Genomic DNA, 20,754 nt, shown 5'->3' on the forward strand with positions numbered 1-20,754 from the left:
GACTTCTGTGCCAGACCTCCACCACATTATTTTTTTGTGAGTGAGAGGCTGTGCATCAACATGTAGAGTTTTGAAGCACAATGCGAGCACTGGCAGAACCTCTAATGCCCATGAGTGATGACGAAAGACACGATTAGATCTTTGCTCTGCGCGAAAAGTTGGGCAGCTTGCCATGATACCTGTAGGATAAGGTTGGAGCGGTCGCTTCAATTCTTGGCGGTCAGTTTTATCGGTCAAATTTCAACCAATGAAAGATGCCAACATTTTTCTAAAAAAAAAGGCGCGAAGGCAGTGGAGGGAGCACAGTGAGCTTTTGTCTGGCGCGGAGCAAGATGGAGGGGGCTAACGGAGTCTCTGTGGCCGGCGCAGACCGCTCGCAGCTGCAGCAGGTGAAGGCTTCGGCTGCACCACCCGCAATGGATGCAGTGAGCCCTGCTGTTACGGGAGCCGAAGTCACTGAGGTCGGTGAGAGCGCGACCCCTGCGGCACCACCGACCACTGCCGGAAACCTGGAGGAGGTGGAAGCTGACGCGACCAGTATCAAGACTTTGGTCGGGCTGCATGCCACCGAGACGAAGGAAGTTAGCCGTTCCGTTGCTACTGACGCGCAAACAAAGGACGTTGACGTGAGTGCACCCGGTACCAAGACCGCGCGTGAAGACCCAGAGGCGACGGAAGTGGACAGCCAGAACAATGGCTCAGTTAGAAGCGCGGCTGATTCTTTTGCCACCGAGTTGAAAGGAGGTGCTGCCGTCGGGGATGGAGTTATCGAAGAGGTTGAGACCGTGACTTTCAGTAACAAGCGTGCTCATGAAGTTGATGGGGAGCACGCCGCGATGCAGACATTACGGCCGCGGAAGCGTGCTGCTCTTGGAAACGACGACAGTGTTGTGCCCAGTTCTGCTGGCCAGACGACGGACGAAACCGTGGACGATAGTTCCGATGATGTGGAGATGACCGAGCCGTTGGACGAGGAGGACGTGCTCCGTAATGATGCAATCCACGCCACTGATGAAGAGAAACGTGCTCATCAGGAATTCTGCTCCAACCTAATCGAAAAGCAGCAGGTGGATGTCTATGACGTGGGTACCAAGCAGTGGCTTGCAGCCAAAATCGATCGCGTTAACGACGAGAGCTACACTGTTCACTACATGGGGTGGAATTCTAAGTGCGATGAGAAAATTGAAAAAAACAACATGTACCGCATTCAACCCAAAGCCACTAGAGCGTCGAAGGCGTGGGGAAAACATCAAGCTAAGATTGATAAGCATCGACGCGGTGTAGAGAAAAAACTCACGAGTGCTATGTCTACAAGCGATAGCTTTGAACGGGCTGGTGCAGAACAGCGGGAACTAGTGCCAACGTTTGTTCAGACTGGTCTCACCCGGTCTGGACGCGCGATCACTAAACGCGTTGAAAACGGAGCATTGAAGAAGCCCAAGACACCAGCAAAGAAGAAGGATTTGTCGGCTGTCGAGTCAAAGTTCCCAGAAGAAGATTTATGCGGCATCTGTGGTGAGATTGAGGATGACGACCTGACAGACATGATATTGTGCGATGGCGGCTGCCTCAAGTCATATCATTTCTCGTGTCTGGGAATTGAGTCCGCACCTGAGGGTGAAGAATGGTTATGCGAGCAGTGTCGTACCAACGAGCAGTTGTGTTTTGGTTGCGGGCGCAACGGCACAATCAACGAAAAAGGTGGTGTTTTTCGATGTAGTGTCGCCTCGTGCGGCAAGTTCTTCCACCAGACTTGCGTTGATGCTAACAAGATGTCACGCCGATCTGGAGGAAAAATCAAGCCGGGATCTGCTACGATGGAAGAACTGCTGGAGTCGGACGCTTCTTTTCGCTGCCCTCGCCACATTTGCTTCGTGTGTGAGGGAAAGAAAAAAAGCTCAGACCTTATGTGCTGCTTGAAATGTCCAGAAGCGTATCACCCGCAGTGTGTGCCTCCGAGTGCTCGGTACAACACGGTTGGTTTGCTATGCTGGAGGCACCCCGAAGATGAACTGCCAAAAATCCCGTCGTTTTACCTTTCTGACCGGAGCATCGATACTGTGACGGTGGATTCCAGTTTGCATCTCCCATGGATGTTCTTACCGAAGCGAGACCCGGATGCCAGTAATCCTGATGACTGTCATCACTTTCGTCTCCTGCGAAGTATTATTGAAGATGTCCGTCTACAACCACCAACATACCGCAAGCTGGGGCGTAGCATTTACACGTTTAAGCAGCCGAAGGTTTCACTTGAGGATGCACCCATGTGTGTTTGCAAGGAACAGTGCGGAGATGATTGCATTAATCGCCTGAGCTTTACCGAGTGCTTCGGCCCAGCACCGACTCCAGGGATGAAATTCAACAAGCACACTAGAGAGTCAAACTGCATGCTTGGTGAAAATTGCGGAAATCGCGCGCTCCACCAAAAAGTGTATCCGCGTTTCCAGAAGTTTCACACGGTTGAGAAAGGCTGGGCTCTTCGTGTGTTGGAGCCCGTCAAAGCGGGACAGCTGGTAATCGAGTACGTAGGCGAGGTGATCAACGAAGAAGAGAAGGAGCGCCGACTGCTTGACCACGCCAAGAACAGTCCTGAGGACAAGAATATGTACATTATGGAGCTTGGGAAGGGCGAGTACATTGATGCACGGTTCAAAGGCAGCGTCTCCAGATTCATTAACCATTCGTGTGACCCCAATTGTCACCTGCTGAAGTGGCGTGTGAAGGGCGTAAACCGAATCGCTATCACAGCTTTGAAGGACATTGAACCGGGTACAGAGCTCTCGTACGACTACCAGTTCCACACGAAGCAGGCAATGGAGTGGAAGTGTCATTGCAAGTCGAAAAATTGCCGCGGAACCATGGCACCCGAGAAGATTAGCCAGCATGAGGCACCAGCGAAGAAGCTCACGAAGAAAGAGCAAATTAAGCAGCGTAAGCGCGCTCTCATGCAAGAGAAGATCCAGCACGACAAAGAGGTCAAGAGCACTGCGAAGCGGCTTTCTTTGACGGCCCACGTGAGTATGGGTGATCGAACGACTATTGACAAGATTGCTGTTCGCACAGGTCCGGCAGCACGTGAGCTGCAGTGGGCAAAGTACAATCATCTCTTCAATGTGCGCGATGCTAAGCATGGCTTTAACTTCAAGCTTCGCAAGGAGTTGCGAGATATGAGAGCTGAGTGTACTGGAAAGGTCAAACGAGAGCAACTTAGCGTGTCTGGATCGACGACTGCGGCATCGAGCCGATCTGTAAGTCCGGTTCGTCTTCTGGAGGGTGAGCAAACCCCGGAAGGACAGGAGGTTGCGAAAAAGCTGGCGGTCACGGAACCATCCAAGTCCGAGGAGGAGCCGACGGTTAGCGATGAACCAATGATAACTGAGCAGCCAGTACCTAAGGAGGACACGGTTGTGCAGGGTTAACCCTGCGCTTGGCTACTAGATATCTGAGAAGGAGGCGCGGCCGTGCGATTTCTGCTGCGGCATCGTGTACACAGGTTGTGCTCATTCCTTAGCTTGAGCGTGAAGCAGTAGCTAGGTCTGCACTTCGCAGTTCGAGTAATGAAGCAGCAAAAAATCTTTGATCGATGTTAGCTACGAAGTACACTGGGGGAAAGAACAGTGTGGGCGCAACTAATGCCGAGTTGTGAAGTGGCGGGGATACTAGAGCTTGAGCCACGACGGCTTCTTGCCGGTCTTTGCTTGAGCACTCGACGACGGCTGCCGCTTCGAATCGACAAGTGGCTCTGAGGTCACTGTAGTTGAAGGGTTTTCTACGAAGCAGTTTTAAGTTGAAGTCAGCAACGAAGCAAACTGAATGCATGGCTGTTGTGCACTCACCAAGATGCAATGGTTTTGGATATTCGGTCTTCTGCAGCGGATCTAAACGCTCTTTGGGCTCGGCATCCTCGTCAGCCAACTACAAATACAACTTGAGTTAGCAAATCATTTCAATCGGCCGTCAGGATACACAATGTGGAGTCTTACGAGATCACTGCGCAAGTAAAAGCCGATGCCGGTTACTCCGACTTGAGGTGGCAACTCCAACCACGTCAGATACATCAAAGCCGCCGGTACTAGGTTTAGCTCTACCAGTGTCTTCGTAGGCGCCATCTTTTGCATAGGAGGCGTAACGTAGAGATAGAATTGGGCCCTCTTGTACTGCTCGCTTAGGCATCCTGCCACATGGTCCATGACGTCTCGAATCGTTTCATTCGGGTGAAAAGATGCCTGCATGACGGCTATCATTTTGATTCGACCATAGAGATTTAGGACAGCTGCACCTCGTATTTCTATGCTGTTGTGGGAGTTCCACGTACCTCGATCCGGGAACTGAACACGGATTAACGCCGTCTGAAAGACTTTCTTGCGCTTCAGTTCATCAAGTTCGCGCATCGCCTGGGTTCGAAAGTTCTAAGAGCATATCACACGTATCATGTGAGTTGCAATGCATCCCTACGACAGCTTCACACCATTACAGTAGACCTTTGTTTTCTCCATCTCCTCCCGCCGAGCTTTAAGGCTCGAGATTAGCAATTGCGCGTCACTTCTCTCGCTGAGTTCGCTTTCAATAGCACCTGGAAATGGTTCACTTATTTCACCAGTCCGTCTTCCGTGAAGAGCAACAGTTGTGTTTCGAGAAGGTTTGTCTTGGCCGACCAATTGATCTTGCTTCGACTTTAGTGCGTCGACAAGAACTTCAGTTGTACTCGGTCCTCGGGGTTGCATCTAAACATCACGTTGTCCAGGAACAAATTAGCCGAGAAGTAGTGTGGCATTATGACCCGGCCCATTCGCACCTGTACGCGAGTAATCTGCGTCTTGAATACGTTGAAATTCGGGTCCGATCTTTTCTCACGGACAACGGGGCGAGTGTCGGGCGAGATATTCAAATCATCCGCCTCAACGCTGAGCAGCCTAAGACCCTCCTCCAGCACGATTTTGTCTTGAGGAGAAGGATTTAGCACGATCGCCTGTGTTTCAGGGACGAGTGCAAATCCTATGGACTGCAAGAATTCTAACCCGCCCTTAACTTGCCCCACCGAACGATGGAATGCTGCATTTGACAGACGGATGGCACGAATCTTTTCGTTTTCTGTGTAACAAGTGCGGCGTTAGTGCCATAGCATGCTTTGCAAGACGATAAAAGAATAGATACCTGGGTCGGACAGGATGTTTGTGACAATCTTCATCAACGTGACGATAGCAGTGCGAGACACAGCATCAAAGCTGTTATCTCGCAAAAGCTGCAGCGCGTCGAAACTGCTCACGGAAGCAACATCTCCATCGGGGGCTTTTTCATCGGCATCTTTCATTTCAATGTCCCCATCTTGGGCAGGGAAGACGTCTCTCAACACCTCAGAGGGCGTAGCTACGACTGCTGCAGACGGGAGGGGGGAGGGGGGCGCCTCCTTCGACGTCTCGGTCGTGGGTGCAGATGAAACGTGCGACTTCTGCGGAGGCGAGATGGAGTTTTGGATTATTGGCGCAGCTGATGTAGCTTGCCCATCTGCAGACTGAACTCGGAACATGGCTGACCCGCTCAGGATACCCAACTCTGCGACGAAAAAAGTTAGCAACGACTTGCATCATGTTTGCCAATACCATTTCGATCAAGTTACCTTGAAGCGTGATCGTCGCGAAAGCTGGAAACTCGATCTCCCGCCGGAGGAAGGCAAGGGAGAACTGCCAATACCACCACCAGGTCACCAAAACCTTAGTTAGTCTCTGTCAGGGTAGATATGTATGACACGGCTTTCTGCGGAAAGCAGAAAGAAAGGGACTTCACCTGCTCTGGGGCTGGAAGTAGCTTAAAGAACGTCAAGATGCGTTCAATAGTGGCATCACTCCCAAAAGGAGCCTGGACGCGCTTGCCGTCGCGCAGCTGTACGCACACACGAACTTGCTGCACCTCGGCCGCCCCCTCCAGTTCCTTCAGCTCCACAGACGCATTGTTTGAGATGCCTGTGAGACGGAAGGGGATGGACAAGTCGATGGGCCTGTTGCGGTGCAGGAGCTGGTACTGGCGCGAGTCGCTCAGGCGGAAGTGCTCCCGCGCGTCTGCCAGCACTTGGAACTGCGACGCCAACGATTCGTTAGGAGCTTAAGGGGTGAGAAGGCATGGCACACGGACGCACCATCGTTGTCCCGGGGGTGACCTTCACCCGCTTGGACTGGTGGTTAAACTCCACGTTCAGCGCCATCTTTCTTTCACTCACTACTGCGATGATGATGGTGGATCCGCCCTTTGAGTGCTCTTAAACAGCATGAACCTTTTAAATAGCCTTTATAACTTTTCAATGGAGGAAGGCAAGTTGAAGCAATGTGGACACATTTATTGAGTCGGAAGTTGGGGGTCACAATTCGTGTTGATGTGACTCACAACACTGTTCACCTACTGCTGCTTGTAGTGGTAGCGCAGGTAAGGCAGCTCCACATCTTCTCCGTCAGCATCCATGGCGCACACCTCCAGGATCAGGTACTTGAGCTTTGGGTCAATGGGCTTCTTGGTGACCGTGCGCACAAGGTCCGAGATTTTCATCGCCATGCGCTCCTTCGACCGCGACTTCTGCGAGTACATCGCATAGAGGATCGTGACACCGTACGACAGCATGGAAACCTCCGCGTCGTATTCCTTCTCAAAGTACGCCAGGAACTCCTTCAACGTCATGTCGCCACGGTCCACCTCCAGGCGATCCCACGCCGTCCACTTGTACTCCTCACCCTTGAGCATTGTCTTCGTCGCTTTCGGCTCGATTGGCTCAGCAAAGGTGAACAGCGGCAGCGCGAGGTTCACAAAACCATTCTTGTAGTGATCCAGCGGCTTGTGCTGGAATACCTTGAGGAACTCAAAACACACAAGCCCCGTCACAAGCGCTGTCGTTGTGGCAATGGCCGGAATGATCTTGCCAGCGATGAAGCGCGACTTGTGCATGTCCTCCTCCGGAATTTTGTACGATCGTGCGCGCAAGTTTGAGACTGACACGATGACTTCCATGTGAGAGTCATCGTCCTTGTCGAACTCGATGGACTCCATGCGGTAGCCTGCAAGATTCGATGGCTTCGGCAACTCGTTCAGGATAAATTCGCACTGCGCATCCGCATCTTCCAGCCCTGGAGCGGTAGCACCTTCCTTGAGTTCAGCATCAGAGGCCGCAATCTTCACACCCTTTTTGGGAGAAAACTCCGGGACGTGAATCCCCGCGAGAACCTGTGCAAACGCGTCCCTGTCTGTGTGGCCCTTCAGACCATAGTTCTTCGCACGGCTATTAGCCACAGAAACGATAAAGTCCAAATGCAAAGGGTCCTTTGCATCAAACGCAATCGGCATCGGAGGTCGCTTCGGTCCAGACCAGAATGGAGTTCCCGATGTTGTTAGCTAGGGAGAGATAATAAAGGCATTATGTTAGTGCAACGAATAGAGCACCAATCAAACCTAACTAGACGAACCTGATCCAGTGGGAAATTGTACAGAAGCTGCTTAATCTGGTTGCTGAAGAGGTCTTCAAATTTGAAACGAGCCCAGGAAATGCAGTCTTCAAACGACAACGGGCGATTGTCCACTAGAGAGCTTTTAAGCCGCTCCAGCGTTTCCACCTTCGTGTTCTGCTGCTCGTTTAGTTCCTTCATGAACGCTGGCCCCTCCAGGTAACGGTTCACATCCGATGGCGCCTGGAAAAATTCGCCCTCAAACCAATCGCGCGCCCACTGGAGAGTGTGTTCAATTGCATTGGGAAAGTTTTTCAAAGTACAAATTGGGATGCTCTTCTCAGGAGGATCCCGAGACGCTCCATAATTTTCGGTCTTGTGGGGTACAACGATCTGCGTGTTGCCCTTCGTTCCGAGGGTGCCTGACTCGAACATAGGGAGCCCGTAGAATAAGCAGCGCTGATCCATGTACAAGCGAGCCTCGACGTTGTCCAGTGCAGTGCACACACCTGACAGCGACTCGAAGAAGTCATCATTGAATTGGTCTTCGGATTCAGCTCCAACGCGAGACACGTAAGACTGCACATTTACGTCCGGATTCATCTCTTTGATAGCCCGTGCAGCAACCGAGGACTTGGCCTGTTGTACATCCTTCGAGCGGAAAAGGAACTGGCGGTTCAAGTTGGATTTTTCGATTGTGTCCATGTCGGTGATGTGAATTGTGGCGTCCTGGTTAGATGCAACACCCATCATCGCCCAGTTTTTCAGCATCTCACACCCAATCGCACCAGCTCCCACAAGGAACATGTTCAGGCTTTTGATCTTCTCCTGCACCTTTCGGCCAAATACAACAATCTGTCCGTCGTATCGAGAGCCACTGGGGGCGAATTCATCAGGAGTATCCGCGTAGACAGTCTCGGGGAGACACTCAATCGCATCGAAGTAGAAAAATTGTTGGATCGGAGTGAACTTGCCGCTGCACGCCTTGAGAGCCTCCTGGCCGACAATGCCTCCGAGGAAAGCTGCCATAGGAGAGATCACGCCGGTAGCGCCAGCTGCAAGCGCCTGAATCACTTTTTTCGACTCAGCAGCATCGATATTATCAACGCTAAAATGTTTCTTCAAAGCCGATTCTTTGTTCAGCTCTGCGGCCAGGGAGACCACCTCGCCCGCATCTTGCATGCACCCTGGTTTGGGATATCTGCCTTGATGCTTTTCCTGGTAAGTGTCCAGCGCTTGGAACGCTACGTGAAGCAACTCTGATCGACCGATCTTGGCGAAATCGTTAATTAAGAACTCCCCCGGCGCTACAAGCGCGCTTTCCAGATCCTTAAATTTCGTAACCAGAGGCTGCTTCACCTGAGTTACATACCCTCCACTGGAGGGTTGCCCCTCCTCAAAATGTTTTTTATCGGCCTCATCGATCGTATCCAAAGTAAATGTGAACGGTCCAGTGACCGTCACCTTCCTTGGGTTACTGTCATTCAAGAACGGGAAGCCCGTCACTTCACGGAAAGTCACTAGGTCCCCAGTTTCAAGACCATGGCGGGTATCATCGCTCACTGTAACCAAGGGCGGCGCGGAGTTGGAAATAGAAGAGATCAGACAGCTCACTGGTTCGACACCGTCACGATCTGATACGATAAACTCGTCACCGAAGTCACAGAAGACGGAGCCAAAGACACCCCGCGCTTCAGTCGTGATGAAGGCAATCGACTTGGCATGGCAGATAGCGTTAATACGCTTCGCTTCTTTCAGCGTCGCGTTGACGAGAACGACAGCCTTCACATGACACATCCGCATTTTAAACGCACGTAAATGGTTAGCATTGTACACAGAGACTGGCAGCGATGTAATCGACAGGTGCGCACCCTAAAGCCGAGCAGGAACTCCTCCGTGATCTCGCCAGAGTGGCGGCGGACAGGCACGTAAGGGTTCAGCTCCGCCAGCTTCTTCACTGACACTGCCGCACGCGACTTGCCGATGTCAACTTCACTCAGGTAAAACTGGGACGCCAGGTCGAGTGCCGTGGTCGGAGCATCGTCGTGAAGCGTGACGCTTTTCACTCCCGCCAGAATGACATTCTTAGCGATCTCAACGCCAAGGCCGTTGAGCCCAACGATGAGCACGTTGGACGCCCCCATGCGCAGCTGGGCCTCGCGGCCCATCACGTAGAGCTGGCGGCTGTAAAGCCCCTCGTCGATCGGAGCGGCTCCAGCCTGGTCAATGTCCATGGCGTTGTCTGTGACATGCACCAAGTTCCGCACACCGTCAGCGGTTTCATTCAGATCCCCCGCCGTCACAATGTGCGAGCTCATGGCGATGGCACTGCCGTCACGACAGAACGAGAGGAACAAACTTAAGCATCGTGTCCGAGAGAGAGATGCGGGGAGGGTAGAGAGCACAGCCCAACTCATCCCACCGCGCTAACTTCTCGCATCTACGTCCACCTCCCAGCATGCACACAAACAACTGACCTTGCTTCGGCGTCGAGTACGCTTGAAATTGTCGCTTCTCCGTCTGCTGTATCTTTCGAGGCACAGCTGATCTGAGCGAACCATACAGTGAGTCATCTCGTTAGGAACCTCTCCATCTCGTGAGATCCACAGCTTATGCGGAGACCCCGGTCTAACGGCGCGGGTGGCCGCGCGTCGACCCAAGATCTTCCTTCCCTACCTCGCTCCCCCTGCTTGGTTCGCTTTGAGGTCGATTTGATTTTCGCGGATCTGTTTCTGGAGGTTCTCTATGTGGATTCGTCGTAACTCTGTATTTTCGTAGCCAATCAGGAACGTTTTGTGAGACACACATCTTTGCCACCAGCGGAACTTCAGCCCAGGTCACTCAAGAAGAAGCTTCATTCGCGAGAGCAGTGAGCAAGTGGACCAGTAGCATGGGAAAGAAGCGTGGAGGTGCGACGCCAGATGGTCCGATTGCGATGATTGAGGATCTCGTTGGCTGATCTTTTGCGGCGATCCTTGGCTCAGGAGCCCGGCGGATGCGCCACGAAGACGATGAGGACGACGAGGCCGCGTCTGTGGCGTCCGTGGAGACGCGCGGGACCTTCGTTTCAGACGATGGCGACTTCTATGACGGCTACACGAAAAACGAGGACGACGAGCAGGAAATCGACGAGGCCATCGAGGAGCTGACCGAGAAGAGGTACGTAGGGAGGAAGAGGGGCTTGCGCTGCAAAACAAAGGATGCATGCCCATGTTCTGGCCTGTTATCTTGCTCAGAACGACGACGCGGGTTGCTGCGCTGGAAAAATTGACCACGCATCTGCTTCAATACCTGTCCCCGGAAGACATCAGCGAAAGGTAGGTGGAGTTGCTTAGGGCATACCAATGGTGGTTCAACCGTACTAACAACTCTTTGCGATTCTGCCTTTGTCGAGCCAGCCTAGTGGACAACGTGCTTGGATGCCTTCGCAAACCAGGTGAAAGCGAGGCAACTTTGGGCTCACGCATCTTGGCGATTCTTGCAATTATTTTCGGGGAGGACGAAGAGCGCTTTTTTCAGCGCTCAAAAAATGTGCTCAAGCCATTGATCAAGACAGCACGAAATGCAAAGATTAAAGTGGCGGTGAGTGGTATATTTGCTCGTCGATGCTGCCGTCACGAATGTCCACGCGTGCTGACTAGTATACTTGATTAGACCATCCGTGCGCTGGGTCTCATCTGCTTCGTGTGCAGTGTTGAGGAAGAAAACACCGAAGAGCTTTTGGAGCTATTCGAAACGTTTTTCAACCCGAAAATCGTTGGAGACATTTGCAAGGCGGCGCTTGACTCATGGGGGCTCATTGCGTCCACTCTATCGGACGAGATGCTTGCGAGCGACGAATTGTTGGAAAGGTAAAGATCCCGAGCTAAACGAGCCGTTTGAATCTGTTTGCATGTAATGTGCGACTGATATCTCTTCGGTGAATCGAATTGACAGATTGGTACCCAAGTTTCTGGCCTTGCTAGATCACAAGGACGTTGATGTGCGCTCAGCCGCCGGTGAGAATGTTGCATTTCTCTACGAAAGCGCGCGGGGCTGCGGTGTCCCGTTGCCTTATGGCGAAGAAATTATGGATCGCTTTCTTGAAATGAGCAAGGACAACAGCAAGAAAAACAGCAAGAAAGACCGCAAAACCCAGCGAGTTGTCTTCCGCGATATTCACTCGACTCTTGCTGTAAGACGCTACTGTCACCTGGGTGCAGTACGTATTTTTAACGCCATTGTATTGTTTGTACTTGTACAGACTGGTGAAACCCCACACGTGTCTTTCTCTGTGAAGAGCGATGTGTTGGAGATCAGCTCGTGGAAATCGGTCAAGCAGTTTGAAGCGATGAAGGATTGCTTGCAGACAGGGCTCCAGGAGCATATCAAGTACAACAATATGCTCCGCGCGATGCTGGACTTGCCCGAGACTTTGGAGGACCGCAAAGTCGACAGGGTAAGATGGTGGATTGTTTTTCGTGACTCACGCTCCTCGTCCTATTATTACTGCAGAGTGCGGTATGTGCTGACAGATATATGTATGTCTGCACCTGTTAGCGCGATGTCTTCGATAAGAAGTCGGCTTCAAGGAAGCAACGCAGCAATGAGCTTAAGGGCGACCGTAAAAGGAAGCAGCACATGCAGGACGCCTTTTATGATGACGGCTTCTACTAGTAGACAGTACACGGTGCCCGTGTGCCAGTTCTAGAGTTTTATCATGCTAAAGCCAACTCTTTATCCATACTTGTTTAAGTGCTGGCGCTAGCCACACCATCAAGCACAAGGTGATCCGTTATCGTACTTAAATGGATGCTTGTACCACGTCAATTTATCGATAGGACCAGCCCAAGGCATTATTCTACTGGAACAACCGCAATGAGCCGGATGCGTGATGAGGAGGACGAGGAGCTCGACGAGAGCTTCCAGCACGCGGATATCCCCAACACCTTCCGCGAGCTGCGCGCCTGTATGACTTGCTCCCTCATCAAGACCTTCACGCAGTTCTACGATACGGGCTGTGAGAACTGCGCCTTCCTCCAGATGGCCGACAACCGCCAACGCGTGGCAGAGTGCACCTCGGCCTACTTCGAAGGGTGCGTTAGATAGATGGCAGCTCACCTTCATTCTACGCAGATAATGGCTGACTAGGCGTGTGTTTCGGTACCAGCATGATCGCCATGATGCAGCCCAAGGAGAGCTGGGTTGCCAAGTGGCAGCGCATTGGTAGAAAAATGCATCAAGGCGTTGTGTTTCTTAGTGTCGGTTGCTAATAATTGTTTTATGATGTGTTGATGCAGTCCGTTTGATTCCGGGGATCTATGCTGTATCAGTATCGGGGGAGCTGCCGGACTCGATCAAGAGGTTCTTGGAAGACAGAAACATCCCTTACCGTGTGCAGAACTAGGTGACCTCGCACGCCGGTTGAAGCGTTTGCTACAGCCTGCTACCGTTAAACTTGAGGTTCGCCACCAGAGCAAGGCCGTCGTTCGGCGTTTACAAGTCAATCAAGATAGCGTAGTTACTTGGATGACGCCTTCGTATTTCCTAAGTGGCTAGCCGCATAACTTTTAACAACGCTGACTTTATCTGCAAAGTAGTTGTGTAACACGAACTTGTGTTGATTCCCTTACTGAAGAATGGGAAGTTTTGTACGAGCATCCTAGATCTGTCCCGCGCCATTGTGCTCACAGCCGATTGAAAAGTACGAGCTAGACGCTTGCGACTGCATCCTGGAACATATCCAGAACTCCCTCTTTTGAGGTCATGTTTCTCGAAGACGATGTTCAACGGCGATAGCGCGTGTATTCGAGCCCAGCCAGCGCTACACATTATAATCAAAATCATACGAATGGATCCATGTATTAGGTAGGTTCAATACCTCGCGAAGTGGCAAAAGCAGCAAGAAAATCGTGAAGCCTCGCTACCCACCTCTTCTACACACTTGGCGAACTGACCGATGCAGCAACGAATTAGAGATCTAGTCTGCGCGTGAAGCATTCCTTCAGTCTTTCTTCTCCACGGCACCTTCTTCCACCTTTGGAGCGTCACGGTTCGAGCCACGAGCTGGGGATCGCGGGCTGTGACTGCGCGAACGGCTGCGGCGATCTTTTTTAGCTGGCGACGGGGAGTGGCTGCGACTGCTTTTGCGACGTGAAGACTCTCCCTTCGGGACGTCGTGCGATCCACTTCGCGAGCGGGAGCGTCCACGCCCATGGCGGCCTCGGCCACGGCTGCCGCTACGACTTCTGCTGCGGCTTTTGCTTCTGCTGCGACTTTTTTCACGCCGACCACGGTTGAACATCCTTTCCAGCTCACGCTGCATGGATCTCGGCACCGTTTTGATATGCATGAAGTTGCAGTAACCGCCGCGGTTGCAAGTTCCTTCGTCGAACTGGCGGCATCGTGCTTCCCTGAAGTCTGTCACGGGTGAGAACTCGCAGACAAGAGGTCGGCCTGCGTAGAAGCGGCCGTACAGAGCCTTCTGAGCTGCCGCTGCGTGCTCCTCGTCCTCGTATTTGGCGTACACATTGCCCACCAAGTGGTCTCCCAGGTTGTCGCAAATGTTGAGCTCCTCCAGCTTGCCGAACTTGCACAGCTCCTCAAACACTTCTTCGTAGAAGTCCTCGAAATCCTCGTCCACCTGGCGCTGGTCGAGGGACGCCGGGTCGCCGTTCTGCGCAATGACCTGCGCGATCGGGTTCTGGTACATGTGGCTCACCAGGATCGTTTGGCTAAACACCGGTTTGTTGTGCAGCCGAGAGCAGCGATCTCCGTGACGACAGGCACCGATTTTGAAGTAAAACGGGCAGTTGACACGGTCCTCCTCTGTGCCGTGGATGCGCGCCAAGTGCTCAGCTCCGCCACCGCTCTGCTCGCCGCGACGTCCGCCGCCCATGCGCTCACGGCCGTATCCCCCTCCCCCTGAACGTCCACCGTAGTTCCCGCTTCCTCCTCCGTAGCCACGGTCCCTGCTGCGGTCTCTTCCGCGCCCGCGGAACTCGTCCCCGTACCTGCTCGCCATTGCAGCTCAGCCACTCTCCTTTCCTCCTGCGAAAGATTCCAGAATGGTTTCCACTCCACTCGCCATACATTATATTTGGCGGTTACCCTTGTAAATACGATTCAAACCGTTTTAGCAGGATAATTATTCCCAGACTAAAAATTTAACGTAAAATACCAGATAGTATGCTGTGAAGTCGCAGAGTACTGTATTAACGCAAAAATTATGCCTGTACCAGTACAGCAGAAGTCTCATTTAAGTACGAAATTTGAACGTGCGGCGGCTAGGGCAGTTCGAATTTCAAATTTGAAGTGTCTGATAACAGCTCGAGTCCGAAAGCGCTCGATGAGCCGCCTGCATCTGGATCTGTCCTGGGAGGAAGACGAAGTGGAGGAAGAGCCTGCTGTGCGATGGCTCCGGAACCGCGAAACCCACGATGACGACCGCTACCTGTGGTTCAATACATGCGTGCGACCGTCGGGTAAATGACAATTGAAAGACGGGGACCCCTGTTGAGCTGACAAACTAATTATTCGCATTATCTGTAGACGTTGTGGAGGTGACAAAGCACCGCCCGAAATACGAGTACTCTGTAACCGGACGAAAACGCATTAAGCCCGGGTCAAGGACCACAACGCTAGGTACGTGCTGGTATAGCGCCCTCAGCTTTCGCCGTGACATTGACCCACTTTATTCTTGCTGCTCAGGAACGAAGGTGACGGTTAACGGGAAAAGTGTGGCGATATTCAAATACGGTGGTGGCTTTTACGCCATTCAGGACGCGTGCCCACACCAAGCTGCCTCGCTGCACCTCGGAGACATCGAAGAGATTGACGGTACGCTCTGCATCGCTTGCCCTCGACACAAGTGGCCCTTTTCACTGGAGGACGGCCAGTGCATCATTCCGGTCAACCACCAGGCAGAGTGCTATCCCGTTCGAATTCGACGCGAGCGAGATGGATCGAAAGTTCTCTACGTAGGTTTCACGGCTATCACAGACACATTGTTTCACGATGATTCTTTTTAGGGGCAACGCGTGTGTCGATTGTTGTAGATTGGTTGTTTGCAGTGAAATTGGGGTAGAAGAAATGGAAATACCGAGGTCATCGTCATGGTTTGTTAAGTTAATCTCAGATCATAGTAGTTTGAGATATTATCCCATATTGGCTACTAGCATTACTGAAGTATGACAAAAACATTTGCTCGACGGCATCAGCCAACACCACGCGAGATCGACGCCACCCAAATTTGATCAACGTCGACACGGGACAGTTCTCAACTCCGCGCGAAGTCATATTTAGAGCCAGGAAGGCGATATGGGGGGCAAGCAAAGCTCTTCTCAGCTTTGTCCAGTTCGTGAGCCTGCAATTCTGCTGAACACAGGCGCAGGGATGATCGTGCGCATTCCGGACCCCGTCAGCGGCACTTCCACGTACGAGCACAACCAACGGCTATTGACCAGCCCGACAGCGCTTGTTGGAGACGCCGGCGAGCGAAAGACTTCCCAGCAAGCACACGTGGCGATTGCGACACCAGGAGAACGAAACCAAGAGTTGAAAGGAAGCGTTGTGTATTTGAAGAAGACGCGGCGAGTATAATGCCGCCGCCGCAAAATCCTTAGATTTAATCGCTGTGCACCAACAGGAATTCAGCTTTATTGCAAAACACGATTTGTGTTGTGGCACGTGCACACGGAGGAAAAGAGCTTCCTATTCTATCCTTGCCGAGTCTCCTCGTGGCATGCACAGTGCGGCATCGCCACAGCGCCTACAAAACCGTGGCGAGCCGGTCGTAGTCCACAAGCTGACCGTTGTCGGTACCGAACACGAGATGTCGGTCATTAAACTTTGTCGAAATGAAGCGTGCAGAAGGCGTCGGGGGCTCAAACCACCGCACGGGGTTAGGCTCGTACCATCTCCACATAGCAGCCTAGCGGCACATGCACAGAAACAAAGCATTAGTACCGGCAACAACGATATTGGTATCCATAGTAGAGAACATACCTTGCCCGTAGATGACACGCTAACAAGCTTGCGGTTGTCGAACTGAAGTGACTTGATCCCCCCGTGCTCGCGATTGCTAAATGTACACAACGATTGTTGGGTTCGCACGTCCCAGGCTTCCATTCCCTGTTCCGAGTAGCCCCCAACGACTACAGTCTCATCCATCTCGAGCGCCGAGATACTTCCTTCACACAAAGCCGACTTTGACAAAATCTTTGCACTTTTGCCACCCCACCAGCGAACTGTCCCCTCGTTACCAGCGGACCACAGAACCCGTCCTTTAGTGTCTGCGTTGACGACAGCTCCTGTTAAGTTTGGGCAATGATACGCAGATTAGTAAAAAAAAATGTACTAGGCGTAAACAGATACGAAATTGGTACCCGTACCTGGGTGGCCTGCAAGTCGGTGAGTCAGTCGGCTACTGCGCAGGTCAAAAACACGAATGAGACCGCAGGACGTGCCACACACCAGAGTGTTGCGAAGCAACATCAGAGTCGTTATCTGTGGGCACGTCTCCCTCTGGGATCTTGGCAACATCGACTTATGAATCTTACTGGACGGAATAGACACAATGATCTCTCCTTTCGTGACATCCCAGACGTTCGCTTCTCCCTTCTCAGTTGAGGTCGCCAGGTGTAGGAAGGTACCATCATTGTGATCGATACGAACGTTTACCACCTTGTCCTTTGCGCGAGTCCTAATGAAGGGGACCATTCCCAAGCTAGACCGGTGGGAGATAGAGGTCGTGGGTGACGCATTCACGAGCGAAGTTGTGTCGAGATTGCGGCTTTCAAGCGACGAGAAACTCCAAATCTTGACCGCACCATCAGTGCAACCAACCGCGAGAGCCTCATCGCACACATCATAACAGGAAGCATTGGTTTGTGTCATCGATGCCCGCAGGTGCTGCTTCTCGAGTGACCACAGGTAAAAGTTTGCGCGCTCTTGGTCAATCGCGCCAGAAACTAGCTGCGCAGAAAAACAAATACACACATCAGAATAAAACCAAACCGCTGCTATGTGCACTCCTGCCACGTACTCGTGCATCTTGGCTCCGACTAAATCGGTTGTTTAGCAGTCCCACGTTCTCGAACGCCGTCCGAGGGTTCTTGTGCACCTCGTTCCTTAATTCCGGCACGTCGTCAAGACTTAGCGTTCGAGGAGGCTTGTCGAACCACTCGTTCTCCGCAGTCATCAGCTTCAGGTCATGTACATATTCCCGCATAGAGGTGCGTTCGTTCAGCAGACACGCTCGGATGGCAGGAGGGGACCCTCGACGGTTCACATTTCTGTCGTTGGCACCCGCACACAGAGAGACATAGAGACAAGTCTATGGTCAGAGCTTGTGGTCCTATTGGCTGTTTGAAGGATGTAGGTAACAGCGGGCATTACGGTGAGGGTGCGTCCACTTCGCGGTAGCAGTAGTTGGCTGCGCGGCGGAAGCAGTTGATAAGCAGCGGCTCGTAGGGCACGCCAGCCGAGATTTCCCACACGGACGGCTTCATCATCTCCCTAGCCCAGTTCCGGTTCAGGCAGACTGCGGCAGTACAGCAGAGAGAGACACACACAGAGGCATAGATCGCTGGTCAATTCCAGTCTCTCTTTTTTTCTTTTTTTTTCGCTGCTGGCAGCCATGCCACGCACCCAGCAGCCGCGTATCCACGGAGCCCACGAAGGCGACCACCCGAGCCAGCAGCGTGGGCTTTCCCAGCAGCACGTTGACCGGGGCGGCGGGCGCCGGGACGTCGGCGTCGACTTGGTCCGTCATGGCGTCGGTCGCTTCTCCTGATTCCCGGAATGCGAGGGGGGGAAGGCCTGGCGCTTTTCTTGCCCCGTGATACCCGTGCCACAAATGCGGTACCGACTGGCTGAAGTGTCTGGGGGTGGTAGTCGAAATCACAACTGGGATTGGCGTACATCGCTCTTGATTGGTGACAATACGTAAATTGAGAGATCCTCTGGATGCCGATTCGAATCCACCGTTTTAGTGTTGACTTCACTATGCCATCAACCCTCCGTGAAACCTGATAGCAGTAGTGGGAGGGCCTCAGGGCGAGGGGGGAAACCGAACGCACAAGCTCGGCGCGCCAGAACGAACCAAGAGCTCACGTCGCTAGCTGCCATGTCGTCGAGCGAAGAGGAGCTGGACCGCAACCTGTCGGAGGACGAGGACGCCTCGGAAGACGAGATCCCGGAGGAGGAGGACGAGGAGGACGAGGAAGAGGAGACGCCCGTGAAGAAGCGCAAGGCCGCAGACAGCAAGCCCAAGCCCAAGAAGCGCCGCAAGCCCGTCAACAAGTTCATTGAGGAGGAGGCCGACGTGGACGAAGACGAGGAAGAGGAGGAGGACGACGACGATGATTTCTACCGCTCCGAGCGCCAGATGGCGGAGGAGGTCGAGGCCGGACATTCGTATCGCTACGAGCCGCAGGACCGCACGCAGTTCGACGAGTCGGAGAGCGCCGAGGCTATTGTGAACCGCATCAAGAAGCGCCACCAGCAGAGCCGCAAGCAGTACGACGGCGATGAGGAGGGAGGCGACGTCATCCAGAGCGAAGTGGCGCAGCAGTCCCTGCTGCCGTCCATCCAGGACCCGCGCATGTGGGTGTTCAAGTGCAAGCCCGGTCGCGAGCAGCACCTGGTAGTGGCGCTCATGAACAAGTTCATCGAATTTGCGCGCCGTGGAGAACCACTCATGGTCAAGTCTGTGGTGGCCTCCAACTCGAAGGGTTTCATCTACGTGGAAGCTGAGCGCGAACCGCACGCGAAGGATTGTCTCAACGGTCTGCGCGACGTGCAACAATGGTCAATGAAGCTGGTGCCTATCCACGAAATGACGTCCGTCCTCAACGTCCAGACTAAGAGAAAGCCGCTGGTGGCTGGCGCTTGGGCGCGAATGAAGCGCGCGGGGCTGTATAAGGGCGATCTGTGTAAGGTTATCGAGATTCTGGACAACGGTGCTCGTGCAGTGGTGAAAATGATCCCTCGTCTCGACCCGATTGTGCTAGCGGGTGGTGAACAACCCAAGTACAAAAAGGGGCAACGTCCGCCGCAAAAGTTGTTCCACGCGAACATGGTCCCCGGTGCAGATGTGGCCCGCCGTCGGTACCCCTCGACAGGAGAAATGATGGATACATTTGATAACGATTTCTACCAGGAAGGCTTCCTCATCAAAGAGGTCAACATTGCCACCATGCTGACCACAGAGGACGTGAATCCGACACTAGATGAAATTAATCGTTTCTCGTCGGTCGCTGGAGAAGATGGTGAACACAGCGCCGAGGAAATGCTTGCCTCGGTGGAAGCTGATGATTGGAAGAACAAGGTTGATCTGACAAAGGGCGATACAGTGCGCGTTATCGAGGGCGACCTGATCAACCTCATGGGTGTTGTGCTTAGTACCAACACTGCCAACGACACTGTTCGTGTTATGCCTCTTCATGAAGAAATCAAGGACACTATCCTAGACTTCCAGCTGAAGCAGCTTATGAAGTACGTGAAGGTGGGAGATCACATTAAGGTGGTGTCTGGCATGTACTCAGGTGAGACGGGTACAGTTGTGGCAGTGGATGACAGTGAAGGTGCTCCCGTGGCCATTGTTCTGGTGGACAGTATGGCACGTGAGATTCAAGTTCGTGTTCGCGATTTGCAAGAGTCAGCAGAAATCTCCCACGGACTTGACTCGTACAAGGGGAAAGAGCTTTATGACCTAGTTGCGCTCGCACACGGCGATGTGGGCGTGATTACGCATGTTGGACGTGAAGGCTTTACAGTACTATGTCAGAATGGTCAGTCTCGGAACATCTCGGATCAAGAAGTACAGCGTAAGATTGTATCTTCACGCACAACAGCCGCACTGGACAAAAAACACAACCACGTCAGCGTTGGCGAAATGGTTAACGTGGTGGAAGGACCCTTCTCCGGTCACAGCGGCACGGTAAAACACATCTACCGGACCTACCTCTTTATTCACAACAACCGCATCACGACGAATTCGGGTATTTTCGTAACGCGCGCGCGTGGTGTGATCCTGTCTGGCAGCAAGGCGCGCTCGGACATGATTTCAAATTCGACTGTGCCTCGCATGGACGCGGGTATGCGTCAGCAAAATCAGCGTGGAGGCAGGAACCAGCGCGAGTCAGAGTTGATCGGTCAGACTGTGAAGGTGAAGAAAGGTCGTTGGAAAGGATACATCGGTATTGTGGTCGATGAAAGCGACCAAAAAGTCAAGGTCGAGATCCATTGCAAGGCCAAAATCGTGGATATTGATCGATTGCACATTTCGGTGGCTGGTACGCGCGATGGTGGTGTGGTGGACAAGCCTCGCTACGCTGGCACTCCAATG

At 52.8% G+C, this 20,754-nt stretch overlaps 9 protein-coding genes across 11 annotated transcripts; 5 read left to right on the forward strand and 4 right to left on the reverse strand.

The window, feature by feature from the left end:
- Positions 1 to 332: 332 nt before the first annotated feature.
- IUM83_15331 (Histone-lysine N-methyltransferase) lies at positions 333 to 3,419 on the forward strand (the record flags this gene model as incomplete). Of its 2 annotated transcripts, none has more annotated exons than XM_067940137.1 (1): positions 333 to 3,419. In XM_067940137.1, one exon carries the CDS (start codon positions 333 to 335, stop codon positions 3,417 to 3,419), a length of 3,087 nt encoding a protein of 1,028 aa, XP_067784650.1. The 2 variants fall into 2 exon arrangements, with proteins under 2 accessions (XP_067784650.1, XP_067784649.1); XM_067940138.1 differs by having other exon boundaries at positions 2,352 to 3,419.
- Positions 3,420 to 3,659: 240 nt separating this feature from the next.
- On the reverse strand, positions 3,660 to 6,199 carry IUM83_15332 (Tether containing UBX domain for GLUT4; the record flags this gene model as incomplete). Its single annotated transcript, XM_067940139.1, has 10 exons — positions 3,660 to 3,769; positions 3,837 to 3,915; positions 3,984 to 4,237; positions 4,316 to 4,409; positions 4,482 to 4,724; positions 4,796 to 5,091; positions 5,155 to 5,553; positions 5,618 to 5,681; positions 5,785 to 6,072; positions 6,134 to 6,199. The coding sequence occupies 10 exons, from the start codon at positions 6,197 to 6,199 to the stop codon at positions 3,660 to 3,662; spliced, it is 1,893 nt and encodes a 630-aa protein (XP_067784646.1).
- Positions 6,200 to 6,390: 191 nt separating this feature from the next.
- Positions 6,391 to 10,232, reverse strand: IUM83_15333 (putative ubiquitin-activating enzyme; the record flags this gene model as incomplete). 2 transcript variants are annotated; one of them, XM_067940141.1, is made up of 5 exons in its annotated part: positions 6,391 to 7,374; positions 7,446 to 9,206; positions 9,296 to 9,752; positions 9,902 to 9,972; positions 10,101 to 10,232. In XM_067940141.1, the coding sequence occupies 5 exons, from the start codon at positions 10,230 to 10,232 to the stop codon at positions 6,391 to 6,393; spliced, it is 3,405 nt and encodes a 1,134-aa protein (XP_067784648.1). The 2 variants fall into 2 exon arrangements, with proteins under 2 accessions (XP_067784648.1, XP_067784647.1); XM_067940140.1 differs by having other exon boundaries at positions 9,296 to 9,666; positions 10,101 to 10,210.
- Positions 10,233 to 10,314: 82 nt separating this feature from the next.
- IUM83_15334 (Interferon-related developmental regulator 1) lies at positions 10,315 to 12,080 on the forward strand (the record flags this gene model as incomplete). The annotated part of the gene is made up of 8 exons (XM_067940142.1): positions 10,315 to 10,333; positions 10,409 to 10,583; positions 10,661 to 10,741; positions 10,823 to 11,006; positions 11,079 to 11,275; positions 11,361 to 11,598; positions 11,668 to 11,862; positions 11,964 to 12,080. The coding sequence occupies 8 exons, from the start codon at positions 10,315 to 10,317 to the stop codon at positions 12,078 to 12,080; spliced, it is 1,206 nt and encodes a 401-aa protein (XP_067784644.1).
- Positions 12,081 to 12,281: 201 nt separating this feature from the next.
- On the forward strand, positions 12,282 to 12,810 carry IUM83_15335 (Transcription elongation factor SPT4; the record flags this gene model as incomplete). The annotated part of the gene is made up of 3 exons (XM_067940143.1): positions 12,282 to 12,499; positions 12,574 to 12,629; positions 12,704 to 12,810. 3 exons carry the CDS (start codon positions 12,282 to 12,284, stop codon positions 12,808 to 12,810), a joined length of 381 nt encoding a protein of 126 aa, XP_067784645.1.
- A 379-nt stretch (positions 12,811 to 13,189) lies between these two features.
- IUM83_15336 (splicing factor U2AF 35 kDa subunit) lies at positions 13,190 to 14,427 on the reverse strand (the record flags this gene model as incomplete). The annotated part of the gene is made up of 3 exons (XM_067940144.1): positions 13,190 to 13,227; positions 13,335 to 13,355; positions 13,722 to 14,427. 3 exons carry the CDS (start codon positions 14,425 to 14,427, stop codon positions 13,190 to 13,192), a joined length of 765 nt encoding a protein of 254 aa, XP_067784652.1.
- A 324-nt stretch (positions 14,428 to 14,751) lies between these two features.
- Positions 14,752 to 15,489, forward strand: IUM83_15337 (Rieske domain-containing protein; the record flags this gene model as incomplete). The annotated part of the gene is made up of 5 exons (XM_067940145.1): positions 14,752 to 14,887; positions 14,955 to 15,047; positions 15,114 to 15,242; positions 15,326 to 15,382; positions 15,461 to 15,489. The coding sequence occupies 5 exons, from the start codon at positions 14,752 to 14,754 to the stop codon at positions 15,487 to 15,489; spliced, it is 444 nt and encodes a 147-aa protein (XP_067784659.1).
- A 684-nt stretch (positions 15,490 to 16,173) lies between these two features.
- Positions 16,174 to 18,177, reverse strand: IUM83_15338 (WD40 repeat-containing protein; the record flags this gene model as incomplete). The annotated part of the gene is made up of 6 exons (XM_067940146.1): positions 16,174 to 16,335; positions 16,410 to 16,714; positions 16,796 to 17,378; positions 17,449 to 17,698; positions 17,802 to 17,946; positions 18,054 to 18,177. The coding sequence occupies 6 exons, from the start codon at positions 18,175 to 18,177 to the stop codon at positions 16,174 to 16,176; spliced, it is 1,569 nt and encodes a 522-aa protein (XP_067784653.1).
- A 354-nt stretch (positions 18,178 to 18,531) lies between these two features.
- Positions 18,532 to 20,122, forward strand: IUM83_15339 (Transcription elongation factor SPT5; the record flags this gene model as incomplete). Its single annotated transcript, XM_067940147.1, has 2 exons — positions 18,532 to 19,960; positions 20,022 to 20,122. The coding sequence occupies 2 exons, from the start codon at positions 18,532 to 18,534 to the stop codon at positions 20,120 to 20,122; spliced, it is 1,530 nt and encodes a 509-aa protein (XP_067784664.1).
- Between the last annotated feature and the right edge of the window lie 632 nt (positions 20,123 to 20,754).

Source organism: Phytophthora cinnamomi (assembly GCF_018691715.1).
Source record: "Phytophthora cinnamomi strain GKB4 chromosome Unknown Contig87, whole genome shotgun sequence".
Classification (NCBI taxonomy): Eukaryota; Oomycota; class Peronosporomycetes; order Peronosporales; family Peronosporaceae; genus Phytophthora; species Phytophthora cinnamomi.